This window comes from Zalophus californianus, chromosome 11 (genome assembly GCF_009762305.2).
Source record: "Zalophus californianus isolate mZalCal1 chromosome 11, mZalCal1.pri.v2, whole genome shotgun sequence".
Lineage (NCBI taxonomy): Eukaryota > Metazoa > Chordata > Mammalia > Carnivora > Otariidae > Zalophus > Zalophus californianus.
The window spans coordinates 56,386,315-56,403,849 of record NC_045605.1 but is presented as its reverse complement, the minus strand read 5'-3'; the positions used below and the strand labels follow the sequence as shown (position 1 = coordinate 56,403,849).

General features: G+C 49.2%; 1 protein-coding gene across 1 annotated transcript in view; it reads left to right on the top strand.

Moving 5' to 3' along the window:
- DGAT2 (diacylglycerol O-acyltransferase 2) overlaps window positions 1-9,755 on the top strand; it is a 30,864-nt gene extending 21,109 nt beyond the window's left edge. The window contains exons 5-8 of the mRNA XM_027579175.2: window positions 5,405-5,609; window positions 6,220-6,394; window positions 6,804-7,006; window positions 8,611-9,755. Of these exons, the coding sequence (XP_027434976.2) occupies window positions 5,405-5,609; window positions 6,220-6,394; window positions 6,804-7,006; window positions 8,611-8,765 (738 nt within the window). The 3' untranslated portion in view covers window positions 8,766-9,755. The remainder of the gene's footprint in view (window positions 1-5,404; window positions 5,610-6,219; window positions 6,395-6,803; window positions 7,007-8,610) is intronic.
- Window positions 9,756-17,535: the final 7,780 nt, after the last annotated feature.

Below are 17,535 nucleotides of genomic sequence, written 5' to 3'. Positions count from 1 at the left end.
CTACCCCACTTTATGCAGGCTTTGAGGCAATGTAGGATACATACAGTGTCATACCAGGTAAAAACAAAAGTCAAGACCTGAGGGAGAAGCTACTAGCAGTTCAGCCATAAGGGTCAACAAAGTTGCAGTAGTTGAGCTTCATGGTCAACTCTTAGCTTCCTGGCAGCCAAGGCAAAAAGGGAAACATGATAGTTGTTGGTTTTTATTTTGAGAAAGGACAAAGCATGCTAGTTTCTTAAGGAAACGGGACTTGTTCTAGCATTTGGATCTAAAAGATGTTTCCGACACTGAGATCCTTAGTGATATAAGCATGTGTAATAGCAGATATTAGGGCCGTTGCTTGTCTGCCTTTCAGTGAATATTAAAGGCGTAACTGAAATGGCAACAATTTATCAAGAGCAATACTAAGATAGTTCCAAGTCCATCTGACCTGAACCACGGATACAACTTAAAGCAGTAGGTATGAGGGGCTCTTTTTTCCTTCTGAAGCTCTGAAAGATCATCACTTCTCTCAGCCAGCTGCAGGTGGCCCACTGGGGCTCATGACCAGGGAATTAGGGTCCAGGAAATTAGATGTGCCGTGAAATAAGAGTGAGACCCTAGTTCTGAAGTGCTCAGGGGAGGCTTCTGGAGGACGTGCTCCTAGAACTCCACCTTAAAGATGAGTAGCACTAAAGAGGCATGGAAACGGAAGAACGCGAGGCACCTGAGTTTGAGAAGAAGCCTGCCGTGTGGGGGATGTTGAGGCGGTGGAGTGGAGGAGGAGGATCTCCATTTATTGGGAGCCTTCCAGGAACCAGCACCTTTCCTCAAGGAGTCCCCGTTAACCCTCGCAGTACCTCGTGAGGCGGGTATGCGTTTTATCCCTTTTTCACAGAGGAAAAACCTGAAGGTCAGAAAGTGGTAAAGCTGAATGAGGCTAGTAGCAGTTTGAGCTGAAATTCCATTTGCTGCCTTGCCTCAGAATGCTGGACTCTTCCCAACAGCATGCTGCCTCCCTATGCTGCAGAGCTGTAGGAAATAAGCTCGGGGACTCCAGGTTCCCTCAGGCTTGGAGGAAGAGCCCAGTATGACCCTGAGTGAGGCACCGTCCCTTCCAGCATGCAGTCGCCCCATATGAAGCGAGTTTAGACTAAGTCGGTCTCTGGGTTTCCTTCCTGCCGTACCACCATTGGCTGCTCTGGGACCCCCATGCTGGTCTTCTATGCACCTATCTTCTCTGGGGCCAGCCTCCAGGTCCTGACAGGATCAGTGGTGGCTTGGTCTGGACTTTTTCTCATCTTTGTCTGGCCCCCTGTCAGTGGTCTACAAGCCAGGCTGGCAAGGCAGAGGCCATCTGGGCCCTAGTGCTGGGGGATTGTGGCTAACTCTGGCAGAATCCCTAAGGGGAGAGACCTGTCTGGCCAGCTCACTGAGCACCCCAGCACTGGCACATCCTAGCTGCTTAGGGTGACCCCAGCAGAAGGCGGTGGGGTCTGAAGAGCCGAGGCAGCAAGTGTGAGAGTGAATGTGTGTGTGGTGCAGGGTGGTGTATGTTTGCTGCTGTGAGTCAGCGACTAAGACATCCTGGCGTGCTGCCCAGAGGAGGTGGCCGGGTAACCCTACATTCCTCCACTGCCCTCAGTGTTGGGAGGAAGCTCCCTCTGCTTGCCGCAGCCTGAGCCAGTTTTCCCAGGATCCTTGGGGTCAGGGCTCCCGCTCCTCCCTTCCCCTGACCCCATCTCCCTGGCTGCAAGGAATTCAAGCCTGCTGTTGCTGGGACAGAGTTGCATCATCGGACCTAACCCTGTCATTCTGGAAGTGGGGAGACTGAGTCCCAGAGACGGGCATGGTCTGGTCCAGGTTGCATGGCGAGTCCATGCTGGCGTTTGTACTAGAATCCAAGCCCCAGGCTCTTTCCCACTGAATTCCTACTGCCTGTTTCTCTGGGAGAGATTCAGTCCCGGATTTCCTCATCAGATTGAGCCCCACTTCCTGGGTCTCCCTCCCTCTGCTTTGTGGTTAGAGACCTGGGTTGAGTTCCTGCTCTGTCACTCTGTTCACTGCCCAGGGCTGTAGCTCCCTGTCCCTGCGCTGGGCTCTGTGCTAGGCATGGGGACACGGAGGAGTCAGCCCTGGCCCCTCAGGTGGGCTCACCATCTAGGGGATTCTGCTAGACTTTGTCACTTTCTGCCCAAGGGACCACAGGCATACTTTCTCAAGCTCACTGAGCCTCATTAGCCTTACTTGCAAAATGGAGCTGTTCATATGCTAAAAAGTGGTAAATTATGGGTGGGTGTGAGGGATTATGGATTCTCTTCTCTCTGCTGGGATCTTTACCTCAGAGGTCAGGCCACAGTGATCAGAGCAGCCTGTCCCTCTGGAAGATTCCTTGAGTCCAATAGCCCCCTCCACCCAAAACAGGATGACCCAATGACCATTGGCCAGAGCTGGGACAAGCAGGTGCCCTTCCCCACTTATGTCCACATTTCCAAAAGAACCGAAACAAAACCCTGTGTCCCTTTTCGCACCTCTATTCCAAGAAGTCAGATGGGAATTGGAGCTACAGGGCACACGTGGGCTGGCCGGGAGAGGGCCCCTAGGCACCAGGACCCAAGCCAACCTGGGCCTGAGGCCGGCCAGGGCATGGAGCCTCAGCCTGGGCTCTGCTCTTGCCCACTGGTGAACTTGGCCGAGCCCCTGATCCTCAGGGCCTCAGGCTGCTTTTCTGTGCAGAGAGGGTTTGGCCTTGGTGACCTGATGTCAGGGTTGATGCTCTGTCGTGTTCTGTGTGGCCCTCCTGGCCTTCCCCCTTCTCCTGGCCTCTTGCCAGTGGTTGTGTAACGATCTCTGGCTGTAACCACCCGCCCGCCCTTCCCCACACCCTTCTTTGTATAGCTCCCTGCCACCAGAGCAGCTCAGCGAGCCCCGAGAGCATCCCTTCTTCCAGCACAGAAGGGCTCATGCATTAGCAGTGGCCACCAGCACCACCGGCTACCAGAAGTAGGGGTGGTGGCACCCGAGTCACCTATCCCTGAGTTATAGGCAGGATCTCTGGCGAGGAGACTAGGAAAGACTCTCTGAGCTTTGAATGATCTATCTGTCCATCTCCTTCATTTCCCAGTTGGTCCTACTAAGGCCCAGAGAGGTGGGACTGTCCCGAGGTCCCAAAGCAAGTCAGTAGCAGGGTTGAGAGAAGTGGCAGCTCCTTTCTCTAGGCCTCTGTCTCCACCTTGCAATCAAAGGAAGGGCCTGGATCAGGGCTCTTCCAGCACATTTTGTGCTTTGGGCTCCCAGACCCAGCCTTCAGTTCTGGAGCAGGTTACGAGGGTGGTGCTGGCAGCCTCCGCTCTTACCTTGACATGTTCCTACCGTTTGGAAGCCTGCTCCAGGTTCCAGCTTTCCTGTGAGCTAGTGTCCTGGGCACACCTGCTCTTCGGGAGGTGAACTCTCGGAGCAGTCTCCTCGCAGAGCTCACGTGAAGCCGGGCCCCCTTTTAGACACCCCCCCTCTACCCCCTACCCAACAGTCATGGCTTAGGCTGCCTGTGTTTTCCATTTATGTAGCGGGCAGCAAAGCGCTGGTTGGGTTTTTGAGCAGCTTTAATGTGCTTGCCAAAGGCAAAGTGGGAGAAAGAGTAGGGAAGGCCCGAGCGGCAGTGGAGGTGGAACTCGGGGGGGCGTGCTCAGACACGTCCCCGCAGTCATAGAGCTGGGAATGGGGCCAGCCACCATCTGCTCCATCCCCCTCGGGCCTCTGTCACCTGAAGGTTCAGATTTCAGTTTCCCAGGGGCAGCCACCAGCACTGCGTCCCCCAAATCGAGCACCAGGTCCTTTCCCCAGCCAGGGGTTCCCAATTCGGGAGTCATGGAAAACCCAGGCCGTTGACATTCTGCCAGTGGCCCATGGGTCTCTGTCCAGCTCACGCCAGTGCAGGGACACAGGCACTTTCTGGCATGGGAAGGCGGGTGTTATCAGTGGACCCCGCTAGAGGCCGGGTAGCCCATGAGACCAAACTGTTCATACCCTTGGCCCCAGGAACTGTGATTTCTAGAAGTTTGTCAAACAATCAGATATGTGGACAAAAATAAGGTACTTATGGAAGCATTATTTCTGGAGGAAATTCTGGAAGGTTTTTAAAGATCCATCCATCAGAGTTTGATTATAATTCTGTTACACACAGCATAACTGTGGGGCAGGATAATGCAGCCAGGAGAGACATGTGACCGAGGGATTGTGATAGGAAAAATAGTTAAGATATGCTTGGTAGAAAATTATGTAAAAATGAGGGGCGCCTGGGTGGCTCAGTTGGTGAAGCGTCTGCCTTCGGCTCAGGTCATGATCCCGGGGTCCTGGGATCAAGCCCTACGTCAGGCTTCCTGCTCGGTGAGGAGCCTGCTTCTCCCTCTCCCTCTGCTGCTCCCCCTGCTTGTGCTTGCTCGCTCTCTCTCTCTCTCTCTCTCTCTCTCTCTGTCAAATAATTAAATACAAAATAAAATCTTTTAAAAAAGTAAATTATGTAAAAATGATATCAACCATGTGCCCTTAATTTTGTGGTTTTTAAAAAAGAGTAGCAAAAGAACTCAACACGTCAAAGTGGTTTTTCCGGATGGAGATAGGGCAGGTGCTTTGGATAGATTACCTTTTTACTTTCCTGTATTTTTAAAGTACTCTATGATTATTCATTAATTTTCTAATCGGAAAAGAAGTGATGTTTCTGAATAGCCTTGCTCTCCAGCGTGCTCAGCACCCTCCACCCCCACCATGTTCCGTGCAATGCTGGGCAGGTGCCTCAGAGTCTAGGGCAACTTTGCACCACCCACCCCACCCTCCAAGCCACCAACCCCAGGGCAAGGGAGCAGCCCCCGGAGGAAGCCAATCATTCCTTAGAGCATCCCAAGACAGCTTTGTTGACAGTACCACAGCTCAGCTGCCTGGCTGGCCCCCTGCCCCTGCCAGCGCTGGCATAGGCCTGTTGCTCGCCCCTGGCCTCCCTGCAATACAGCATGAGCCGAGCCTGGCTGCCTGGAAGGAAGTGTCCATTCAGGCCACCTGCACTGTCCCTTCTCTGGCCAAACTAAGGGACATGGACTTTACCTTGACAAAAACTGGACACCCCTCTTTATCTGAGAGCAGCAGGGGTTCAATGAGGACAATGGGCCCAGGAGGAGGGCAGGCAGGAGGCTGGCAGGGTGCAGATGACAGGACCTGGTGTGTCTGGCTGGAGAGGTAAGGGAATGAGAGGGAAAGTTCCCCACTCCCTTCCCGGGTGGGGACTCACAGTCTCAATGGAGACTGCAGCGAGTGTCAGGTCATGTGTGCAGAGTCGCCCAGGGTATGGCACCCCGGGTCCTTCCCCCATCTTCTGGGCATGTCCCAATACCCCTCTCCTGGCATCTCCTCTAACCCGAGTTTTTCCCTGCAGCTGGTGAAGACACACAACCTGCTGACCACCAGGAACTACATCCTTGGGTACCACCCGCATGGCATCATGGGCCTGGGTGCATTCTGCAACTTCAGCACAGAGGCCACAGAAGTGAGCAAGAAGTTCCCCGGCATAAGGCCCTACCTGGCCACGCTGGCCGGCAACTTCCGGATGCCAGTGCTAAGAGAGTACCTGATGTCTGGAGGTGAGACGCCGCCTCCGCCTGCCCCTGCTGGGCTCTGTTGTCCAGGCCCGAACCTCGCCACTGAGCGAGGTGAGAGAGGGAGCAGGAGGTCAATACGCCGTGCCCCAGTGGCTGGGCCTGTGTGGAGAGACGCAGTGTGGCCCAGGCACGGCGGCCCAGTTCTGAGCAGGAGAGCTGTCCATGCGGTCGTCAGGGTTTCGCTTGGCTCACATCTTCCCTGGGAAGCCTTCTCCGACCCCAGCCCCTGTGCTGCCCTTTGCACACGTGAATCACTGTCACTGGCTCTGTCCTATCCACCTGCTGTGACCCCTGCTGCCCCGACTCATTGGGCTCCCCAGCACCTAGCAACAGCCTGCAGAGCTAGGACCTCAAGGAATGTTTGCCAAATGAAGGAGTTCCCTAAACAACCTCATATCGTTATCCGCCTTTTACAGATAAGCAAGCCAAGGCTCTGAAAAAGAAATAGCTTAGGCAGGGCCATGTAACTTCTAGTGGCTGGCTTAGATCTGGGGCCCAAGGCCAGGGCTCTCTCTCTTCATGCCCGGCTGTATGCAGGGGGTAGGGAATGCCTTTGTGGGCAGCCCTGACTCTGTGTCCTTCTCCCTGCCAGGCATCTGCCCTGTGAACAGGGACACCATAGACTACTTGCTTTCAAAGAATGGGAGTGGCAATGCCATCATCATCGTAGTGGGGGGCGCAGCCGAGTCCCTGAGCTCCATGCCTGGCAAGAATGCGGTCACCCTGCGCAATCGCAAGGGCTTTGTAAAACTGGCCCTACGCCACGGGTAAGTGCCCCCCCCCCCCAACTCGTGTGCACGCACGCACGAGCGCACACGCACACACAACAGCGTGCAGTGCACGCACAGCCCTCCGAAGCTTTGTTTGGCCCCAACAGAGCAACTCCTCGGCCCCTGAGGCAAGGCCCAGACCCCAGGAAGGCATGGATGAGAGTTTGCCATCCTGTGGGAGGGGGGAGATTGGCGGCCAGAGCTGCAGAGCAAGTTTGCCCGAGCGTAGCCCGAGGGTCTGAGTGGAGCAGAAATGCCACCTGTGCTCCCCGGGGCCCTTGCAGACAGGCCGAGAGGCCAGGCTCCCGTGCGGGACTGTGTGCCCTCAGGCCAACACATGTCATGCTGCTAGGAGAGCAGGAGGCCAGCAGTTAGGGTGTGACGGACCCTGGCTTCTCCCTTCCAGAGCGGACCTGGTTCCCACCTACTCCTTCGGGGAGAATGAAGTATACAAGCAGGTGATCTTTGAAGAGGGCTCCTGGGGCCGATGGGTCCAGAAGAAGTTCCAGAAGTACATTGGCTTTGCCCCGTGCATCTTCCATGGCCGAGGCCTCTTCTCCTCTGACACATGGGGGCTGGTGCCCTACTCTAAGCCCATCACCACCGTCGGTGAGCTTCCCCTGCCCGCAGCTCCTGAACTTTGGGTGCCCCACTGCTAGTTTGTGGTGGAGTTAGGATTCACATCCAGGCTATGTGGTTCTGATGTCCACGCTCTAAACCTTGTGGATGCAGACATGTTTGGGTGTTGTTGGGGATGGCGAGTGGGGGTGGGGAGCGGGCGGTGGGGAATTAGTTCCATTGCTATGAGCCAAGCAGTGCCAGGTGAGAAAACAAGACTCGGCAGTCTGTGTGTGTAGAGCCCGGAGCCTACGCAGGAAGACCAGTCTGTGGAGCAAAGACCAGGAGGGGGTGTGAGGGGAATGTGCAGCGTGCTCTGGGGCCTTATAGTGGACCCCAGGGAAGAGGTGACTCTTACACCTCTAGCTGAAGAGGAATCATCTAGCAAAAGAGACGTGGAGGAGAGATTTGTCGGAAACATGAGCCTGAGTGGACTTCCACAGCAAAATTGTATAGATTTTTGAGAAACAAAAAGAAAAACATCAACATGACTGGAGCATAGGCCTCTGAGAAGTATAGCAAAAAACTGGCTGCTCTTGTCCCTCAGTTGCGTTGTTCTGTGTGTGTGTGTGTGTGTGTGTGTGTGTTTCATAAGCCAGAGATCACACAGAAGTGTGTAGGCCACCAGCCGTGGACTTTCGGGGTCAAAGCTCACATAGATGCTTTGAGTTATCAGGGTCAGGTGTTTTGCTTTGGATTTTTACAAAGACTAACTTCCTGCATCTGAGGTCCCAGACCCAGACTCACTCTCTGCTCCCGTTGCATAGGCCTACATTACCAGGCCTGATCTCTTTGAGGCAGCAGGGACATTTCCATGCACAGGTGTGGCTGGAGAGGGACAGGCTCCCATGGGCAGTGGGAATGAGTTTGCGCTTCACCTTAAGAATGGAGAGCTGCTTGAGGACTGGGGGGAGGAGAGGTTCAGAACTGCACTTTAGAGTGATTCTTGGGGCTGCTGGATAGCCAATGGGTTACAGGGGTCAAAACGGAAGCCCCCGAAATGGGTGCAGATGCCTCTCTGGCAGCCAGGGGGGGACTGAGGGAATGGCCGTGGAAAGGGCAAGAACTGGGGAGAAATTTCCAAAATGTCTTTGCCAGGGCTTCGGGATGAGTTGGGTGTGAAGATGCAGGAAGTAAAGCAATGCATGTGTGCATGAATGTTGCACCCCTCCTCCTCCCTCACCACACTTTTCAAAGCACGTGATCCTCAGCAAAGCCCTAGGAGGAAGGATCCCATGGGACAGGTGAGGCAACTGAGGCTCAGTGAGGCTATGTGACTTGCGCAGAGCGGGGCAAGAGCAATGCCGTTACTTGCTCCTATAGCCTTCCCAGGAGCTTCCAGTCGGGTGAGTGGGTGCAGCCAATGTTGATCTCACCCGCTGCTTCGTGGCTGTGGGCCCTGGGGCAGGTCCCTTCCATGCCCTAGGCCCTCCTCACCTGTCCGGAGGACAGCCTGAGCTGGAGCACATTTAGCCCAGTTCCTGGCACATGGTTGGCACGTAGTGCAGGGTCACTGCCATCAACATCGTGGTAGACTCTCAGGGAGGTGGACCGAGTGGGCTGACTAACCAGAGGCCTCTGCCCCATCCTTGCAGTGGGTGAGCCCATCACCATCCCCAAGCTGGAGCACCCAACCCAGCAGGACATAGACCTGTACCACACCATGTACATGGAGGCCCTGGTGAAGCTCTTCGACAAGCACAAGACCAAGTTCGGCCTCCCGGAGACCGAGATTCTGGAGGTGAACTGAGCCCACCATTGGGGGCCAGCTCCTGGGAAGAATCAGCTACAGATCGTTTTCTACCAAGTTCTCGAATGCTTTTTTGTTCTGTAAATTTGGAAGCGTCATGGGTGTCTGTGGGTTATTTAAAAGAAATTATAATAATTTTGTTAAACCATTACAAATGTTAGGTCTTTTTTAAGAAGGAAAAAACGAATATTGCAAACTCTTTCACTTCCAATTTGTCCGGCTCTAGGTGATGGCTAACATATCTCGGCCTTCATCATTTCTCAACCAACCCTTCTTCCTTTCCCAAAATTACAGAGAAAACTCAGTCCTGGTTAACTGGGAAAGAAGGACAGCCATTCGTGGCTCAGGCCGGTTAGATTATTTGCTTTTTCCCACTGCGGGATGAGGGGCAGAAGCCACTTGTAATACAAACACCTCTATTCCAAACTACCTACCCTGCACTTAACTGCAGGACTGGTCCCTCTTACCAAGGGGAAGACTCGGAGGGCACAATTGTCCCCATCTTGAATGCTCCAGCTTGAGTGTCTCCAGTCTTTTAAATCTAAGGCCTCCAGAGCAGGAATGGGGGTGGCAATGACCCTGTGCCCAGATGCACCATTTCCGGGATTATTCAGCCACCATGTCTGGTTGGAGTGACTGGTCCTCCACAGGGTGCTGACATGGACCCAGAACGACCCGGACTTGGCCTGAATCACATACTTCCCCCATGGCCTCAACTTGTTTAACCCATACCCCCAAGTGTGGGTGTGAGGAAAGGGTCCTCCTTCCTGTTCACAGAGGGGCCTGGCCTTCTGAGCAGCAGATTGGTTTCAGGTCAGGAGGCCCCTGAACTCAAGCCTCACATATTTGTGCCTTTCTGAGAGGGCGGGGGCCAGGGAAGAAATCCAGGCCCTCCTCTGTGCATCCTGTTTCCTTTTGATGCAATTATTGTACCATGTCAGACTTTTGTATTTTCCAAAACGAATAAATAAAAACGAGAGTCCTCTGTGAGTTATTGCTGGGGCTACATCTGTATCTTGCCACTGACACTTGGGGAAACCAGGGCCCCATCTGGGCTGCCTGCCAAGCCTTCCCCTTTGCTCATTGGGCTACATGACCCTGTGTGGTCTGGTACTGGTTACGGTACTGGTTACTGGTACTGGTACTGGTTATCTGGTGTTGTGTGACAAATTCCTCCAGAATGTCGTGGCTTCAAACAACATGGTGTCCACCACACAATCTGAGGGTCAGTAGTTGAGGTGCAGCTTCTACTTCAGGGGCTCACACAAGGCCATAGTCAAGGTGTCGCCTGGGCTGCAGTCATCCTAAGGCTTGACTGGGGGAAGCTCCACTTCCAAGGTCATCCATGTGGTTGCTCCCAGGGTTCACGTCCTCACTGGCTATTGACCAGAGGCCACTCTTAGTTGCTTACCATGTGGGATTTTCCATGGAGTAGCTCACAACGTGGCAGCTGGTTTCATCAGAGAGAGTAAGCAGGAAGAGCCAGAAAGAGTGTGCAAGGTGCAAGTCACATTATTTTATAACTTAATCTCAGATGTGATCTGCCGTATTCTCCCCATGAGATGCAAGCGACTAGATCCAGCTCACACTCAAGAGGAGTATACACTGAGTGAAAAGTATATATACTTTTCATATATACTTTTCAAGTATACTGAGTATACACTCAGTGACCCCCCCTGAGGCAGGGGTCCTTGGAGCCCCCTCATGGCTGGCTACTACATGTGGTAAGGGTTTCTGTCCTATATGTAGGTAAGGGCTATGGTCCCGAGATGACTGAGCTGGAAGCGTCCTCCATGATCACTCAAACTATGTTGTTTGCCCCTGGCTTCAGTTACACCACAAAGAGGGAGAGCTCTTCCAGTCACTGTAGTGATTTCAGGCCACAACTAGGTCTCACAAGATGGCACCTCTCTCTGTTCGAATTCCATTCGATTCAACGAGTACTAAGCAACTGGGAACCCCTGCTAGCTGAGACCAAATGACTTCATTCCAACTGCCTAAGTGCCCACCCTTGCCATTCATTTATCCACTTCGAGGACCACTCCTCTGGGCATCCAACGTGGGGTGCCTCATTGAGCTGGGACCTCGATGTCTGACCTGGGACTTGAAGGGTGACTGGAAGTTTGCCAGGGAGGAAATGAAGGGCAGAGCAGCAAGCAGGTGCAAAGGCCGGGGAGACGGCACTGCTGTGTTGAAGGAGGAGGTGTTGGGAGATAGGTCTGCAGTGGGGCTTGGCTTGGAAGGGTGGGCGGGTTGACTTCTCCAGAGTTTCTAGATGGGCAGGAGGGCAGGCAGCAACGGGAGGTATCCTGGAGGGGCCTCAGGTCCACAGAGCTCCGGTAGAGGACAGATATTTCCTTTAGGATGGAGGAAAGGCCTGTTTCTTGATGACAGTTTCAGCCCCTTTCCAGCCCCAGTCTGAGGTTAGCCATGACTCTCAGCCTCTGGCTCCAGGCTGAGCCCTGGCCCTAACCTAGGCCACCTCACAAAGGTAGGCCCTTATTCTCAGCATTAATTTTGTGAAGATTGAACACCTACTGTGCGCAAGGGAACTCCACCATCTCTGCCTACGAACAGCAACAATCAGCAGGCCCCCAAATCCCAGAGGGGGACCTCACCTAGGGCAATGTACATCTAGCAGCAGCCTGCTCTAAGCAATGGGTGGGGGGCTCTAGGTAAATGCTGTGAATATTGCCTCTAATGGGGAGTTGTTACCTCGGGAGAGGGAACAGGCTCCTCCTTTTCCAGACGACCATCAGAGGTGGGGCTGTAGTCCCAGCCTGAAGTTGTCAATTCCATGATTCTACTTGTAGTTCACAGATATGGCCACTAGAGGGCACTGGGGCTAGTTCTGAGGCAAACGTCCCACAGGGGCCTGGGGTTTCTTTTCACGTTGTGGCATTTCAGCGCTCCGACCGTGGGCTAGAAACTCGAGAGAGTAAAACTGACTCACAAATGCTCAGAGCTAACCAGGAACTCTTCTTTTTCCAGGGTCTTAAGGTAGAAAGTTAAGAGATCTTTTTTCTTTTTTCTTTTTTAATATGTTTGCATCTCTAAGATTCTCTCTCAAACTGCTTTTGCCACATCCCATAGGTTTTGGTATCTTGTGTTCTTATTACATTCATCCTAAAGTTTTTCCTAATTTCCCTTCTGATTTTTCCATTGACCCTTTCAGTTACTTAAGAGAATGTTGCTCAGTTTACACATATTTACTATTCCAAATTTTCTTTTGTCATTTATTTCAAATTTTATTTCAGAAAACATACTTTGTATGATTTCAGTCTCTTTAAATTTACTGAGACTTCTCTTATGACCTAATAGATGGTCTGTACTAGAGAATGTTCCATGTGCATTTGAGAAAAATGTGTGTTCTGCTCCTGCTGTTGAAGTGTTTTCTAGATACTATTAGTGTTACAGTAGTAGTATTTTCCAGATATCTATAATTAGGTCAAGTTGGTCCATAGGGTTGTTCAAGTCTCCTGTTTCCTTGCTGATCTTGTTGATCGTCTGCCTAGTCTTTCTATTCTTTATTGAAAATGGGGTATTGAAGCCTCCAACTATTATGGTTACATTGTTTATTTTTCCCTTCAATTCTGTAAGTTTTGCTTCCCATATTTTGGGAGTCTGCTGTTATGTATGTATATGTCCATAATTGTTACATCTTCCTGATGGAGTCACCTTTTTATCGTTATAAAAAGGTCCTTGGTCTCTAGTGACAATTTTTGTCTTAAAATCTATTTTATTTAGCCTATAGACATATAGCCACCCCAGCTTTCTTTTAGTTGCTACTTACATGGAACCTCTTCTTCCATCGTTTTCCTTTCAACCTATTTGTGTCTTTGAAAGTGAAGTGTATCTTTTTTTTTAAAGATTTTATTTATTTATTTGAGAGAGAGAGAATGAGAGATAGAGAGCACGAGAGGGAAGAGGGTCAGAGGGAGAAGCAGACTCCCTGCTGCACGGGGAGCCCGATGTGGGACTCGATCCCGGGACTCCAGGATCATGACCTGAGCCGAAGGCAGTGGCTTAACCAACTGAGCCACCCAGGTGCCCCTGAAGTGTATCTTTTGTGGGCAGAATAGTGTTGGATCTTTTTTCCTTTCATCCATTCTCCTACTTTCTACCTTTCTCATTGGAGTGTTAAGTCTATTTACATTTAATATAATTACTGATAAAGTAGGATTTACATGTGCCATTTTGCCATTTTCTTAGTCTTTCTTGTTCCTCTCTCCCTCCATTCCTGATGCTTTTTCTGTTAAATGTGTATTTTTTAATACACTGTTTTAATTCCCTTGTATCTTTCGCTGTATGTTTTTGAGTTATTTTCTTAATGGTTACCCTGGAGATTAAAATTCACATCTTAATTTAAAACAGTCTCATTCAGATTAATAAGAACTTAATTTCTCCATCTTTTGGCAGGCTGGCCTGAGAGGAAAAAAGGGCAGGTCACACATAGGAATGATGTGGCAGGTTGAATAGTGGCCTACAACGTGATATGTACATACCTTAAACCCTGTTATCAATGAAGGAATATGACTTTATTTGGAAAAAGGGCCTTTGTAGATATAATTAGGTCAAGGATCTCAAAATGAGATAATCTTAGATTATGTAGGTGGGCTCTAAATCCAATGACAAGTGTCCTTCTAGGAGAAAGTCAGACACAGGGGAAAGGGGAGAGGGCCTTGTGGAGGAGGCAGCCCAGGCATACGCCAGCCGCCAGCTGCCAGCCGCTGGAATAGGGAAGAAGGATTTTCCCCTAGAGTCTTTGGGGGGCGAAGGCTTCCCAACACCTTGACTTTGGATTTCCGGCATGCAGACCTGGGACAGAATGAATTTCTGTTTTAAGTCAGCCACTTTATGGCTTGACCTAATACAAACAGTGACCTTCAATATGTTTATATCACCTACTAGAGGAGCTGTACCCATGAATGGAAGAGTTTGGCCTTCTCATCAATAAAATATTGAACAACAATGGGTTTGAACCGCCCAGGTCCACTTACACACAGATTGGTTTTGATAACTGTGAAACAGTGCTACTACAGTGTATTTTCTCTCTCTCTTTTTTTTATAGTGTATTTTCTCTTATGATTTTCTTTCCTCTAGCTTTCTTGTAACTACACAGAATATAATACAAATAACATACAGCGACACCTGGGTGGCTCAGTCAGTTAAGCATCTGCCTTTGGCTCAGGTCATGATCCCCAGGTCCTGGGATGGAGGCCAGCATCAGGCTCCTTGCTCAGCGGGGAGTCTGCTTCTCCCTCTGCCTGCCGCTCCCCCTGTTTGTGCTCTTCTCTCTCTCTCTGACAAATAAATAAATACAATCTTTAAAAAAAAAAAAAGAAACAAAAAACCCCAAATAACATGCAAAATACTGTTAACTGTTATCGGTAAGGCTTCTGGTCAAGAGGAGGCTATTAGTAGCTAAGTTTTGGGGGAGTCAAGATTATACTCAAATTTTCAATTGTGTGTGGTGGGGGGTTGGCACCCCTAACCCCCATGTTTAAGAGTCAACTGTATTTCACTTTTCTTTACATGGGGCAGGCTGCAGTTTTATTTTTATTTATTTTTTATTTTGAAAAGATTTTATTTATTCACTTGAGACACAGAGAGAGAGAGAGAGAATGAGCAGAGAGAGGCAGAGGGAGAGGGAGAAGCAGGCTCCCAGCTGAGCAGGGAGCCCAATGTGGGGCTCGATGTGGGGCTCGATCCCAGGACCCTGGGATCATGACCTGAGCTGAAGGCAGATGCTTAACCATCTGAGCCACCCAGGTGCCCCCAGGTGCCCCCAGGCTGCAGTTTTAGAAGGCACTTTTTCCTGATACTTCTGAGAGGTGGAAGAAATTCCCCTGTAATGATAATGAATAGGATCACTAGGAGAAAACAGGAATTCCCCCCCACCCCTTGGCTTCAACCATAATTTTTATAACAAATCTCTGTCCCATATGTATTCCAAACTTCTTTTTTTTCACAATCCTGTTTCCCTTCCTTGTAAACTCTTTTTCAAGATATTTTCCACCACTTCCTGCTTAGGGAGTTTTGCTTTGTGTATCTTCATCTAACATTTGTGTCATGCATACACACAATTTTATCTCCTACATTTTTTATATAACATTGAATTGCATTGGCACACATTTAGTAAGTGCCTTTTCTCAGTGCTAAAATATCAACAATTTTTGAGATTTTTTTTTTAAGATTTTATTTATTTATTCATGAGAGACAGAGAGAGAGAGGCAGGGGGAGAAGCAGGCTCCCAAGGAGCAGGGAGCCCGATGCGGGATTCGATCCCAGGACCCTGGGATCATGACCTGAGCCGAAGGCAGACGCTCAACCATCTGAGCCACCCAGGCACCCAATTTTTGAGATTTTTAATTTTGATGAAAATTGATACAAAATATTTTTCCTCTCAACACAAAAGATATATTTTTAACATGTAAGATATAAAAATGTATTCTGAAAATAAATATGACTTCACTGCATAAATAAAATTTGGGGCCTCAGGCTGTCTCAGTCAGTAGACCATGTGACTCTTGATCTCAGGGTCGTGAGTTCAAGCTCCACATTGGGTGTAGAGCTTGCTTTAAAAAAAATGCTATAACACTGTTTCACTACAGGCAGTAAAATGCTGGGTTTATAACACTGGAGTAAGACTGCTCCCAAGTCCCAGCCCTAATGCGGAGGGAGGGTGCTGAAGCTTTCAACCTTCTAATCAGGGTTGGTTTCCCTGGCAACCAGTCCCCAACCTTAAGTTATCTGGAGCTTTCCAAATGTCAACTCATTAACATAAACTCAGATGTAGTTGAAAGGGACTTGTTATGGAAACAAAAGATATTCATTTCCCTCTCTGAAGCTTTCAGGAAGTGAGGACAAAACTAAATATAACAAAAGATGCCCCATGCTACCTCCTGTGTGCTCACTCTCTCAAATAAATAAATCTTAAAAAAAAAATGCCCCTATGGCTCTTATATAGGAAATTACAGGAGTTTTGGGAGCTATGTGCCAGGAACAGTGAACAAACACCAAATACTGGGAGCCTGCATGGCTCAGTCGGTTAAGCGTCTGCCTTTGACTCAGGTCATGATCCCGGGGTCCTGGGATCGAGTCTTGCATGGGGCTCCCTGCTAAGCGGAGAGCCTGCTTCTCCCTTTCCTCCCTGCTGGTGCTCTCTGTCACTATCTCTGTCCCTCTCAAATAAATAAATAAATAAAATCTTTAAAAAAAAAAAAACCCAAAGACCAAATATCTATTACTTACTATAAATCACAGTATCACACTCCTTTTCTCTGAAACAGTTCCTCTGTCTCTCCTTGACTATCATGACCTTGACAGCCTTGGAGATTATGGGTCTAGTATTCTGTAGAACACCAGTTTTGTTATATCTAGTTTTTCCTTATGATTGACTCTAACTATCCATCTTTAGCTGAAATATCGCAGAAGTAATGATGGACTCTACTTACCACATCCTAGGAGGTAGTCATGATTTCAATTTATCCTACTAGGTGATGTTCACTTGATCACGTGATTAAGGTGGGAACTGTCAAGCGTCTACATTGTAAAGTTACTCTTTCTCCATACTTTGAAAATCTCTCTCTCCCCACCTTTTTATATCAATAAAGACTCATGTATCCCTATTTTATTCAGTGGGCTATCCGCTATTCTATCATTATTTATCCTGATGTTCAAACTGCTCCAGATTTGGCCAGTGGGAGACTCATCAAACTGGCTTCTGTGTTCTTTTGACATATCTCCCTTTTCTGCGGGGAGAGGAGTACTTCCTTACTTTCTGACACGACTAGACATCCTATGATCGATCATCTTGTACTTTTTCTGGCCCACTCCTGGGAGTCAGCCATTTCTTCAGAGAATCTTGATTCCTCTTAGTGGAAGATGATATTTAGAAACCAAGGTCTGGGCCATTATGTTCTATCACCACAGAGTTCATCCAAGTTCCTTCTCTTCCTATATTTATAACTCCTTTTTCTGATAGAAACTGGCACCCATTAATCAGACAACAAAAAGAAATAAAAGGCATCCAAATTGGCAAAGAAGTAGTCAAACTCTCACTCTTTGCAGATGATATGATATGTGGAAAACCCAAAAGACTCCACCCCAAAACTGCTAGATTTCATACAGAAATTCAGTAAAGTGGCAGAATATAAAATCAATGCACAGAAATCAGTTGCATTTCTATACACAAACAATAAGACAGAAGAAAGAGAAATTAAGGAGTCAATCCTATTTACAATTGCACCCAAAACCATAAGATACCTAGGAATAAATCCAACCAAAGAGGCAAGGAATCTGTACTCAAAAAACTATAGAACACTCATGAAAGAAATTGAGGAAGACACAAAGAAATGGAAAAATATTCCATGCTCATGGATTGGAAGAACAAATATTGTGAAGATGTCAATGCTACCTAGAGCAATCTACACATTTAATGCAATCCCTATCAAAATACCATCCACTTTTTTCAAAGAAATGGAACAAATAATCCTAAGATTTGTATGGAACCAGAAAAGACCCCGAATAGCCAGAGGAATGTTGAAAAAGAAAAGCAGGGACGCCTGGGTGGCTCAGTCGGTTAAGCGTCTGCCTTCGGCTCAGGTCATGATCCCAGGGTCCTGGAATCGAGTCCCACATCGGGCTCCTTGCTGAGCAAGGAGCCTGCTTCTCCCTCTGCCTGCCTCTGTGTCTCTCTCTCTGATAAATAAATAAAATCTTAAAAAAAAAAAAAAAAAGCAAAGCTGGTGGCATCACAATTCTGGAC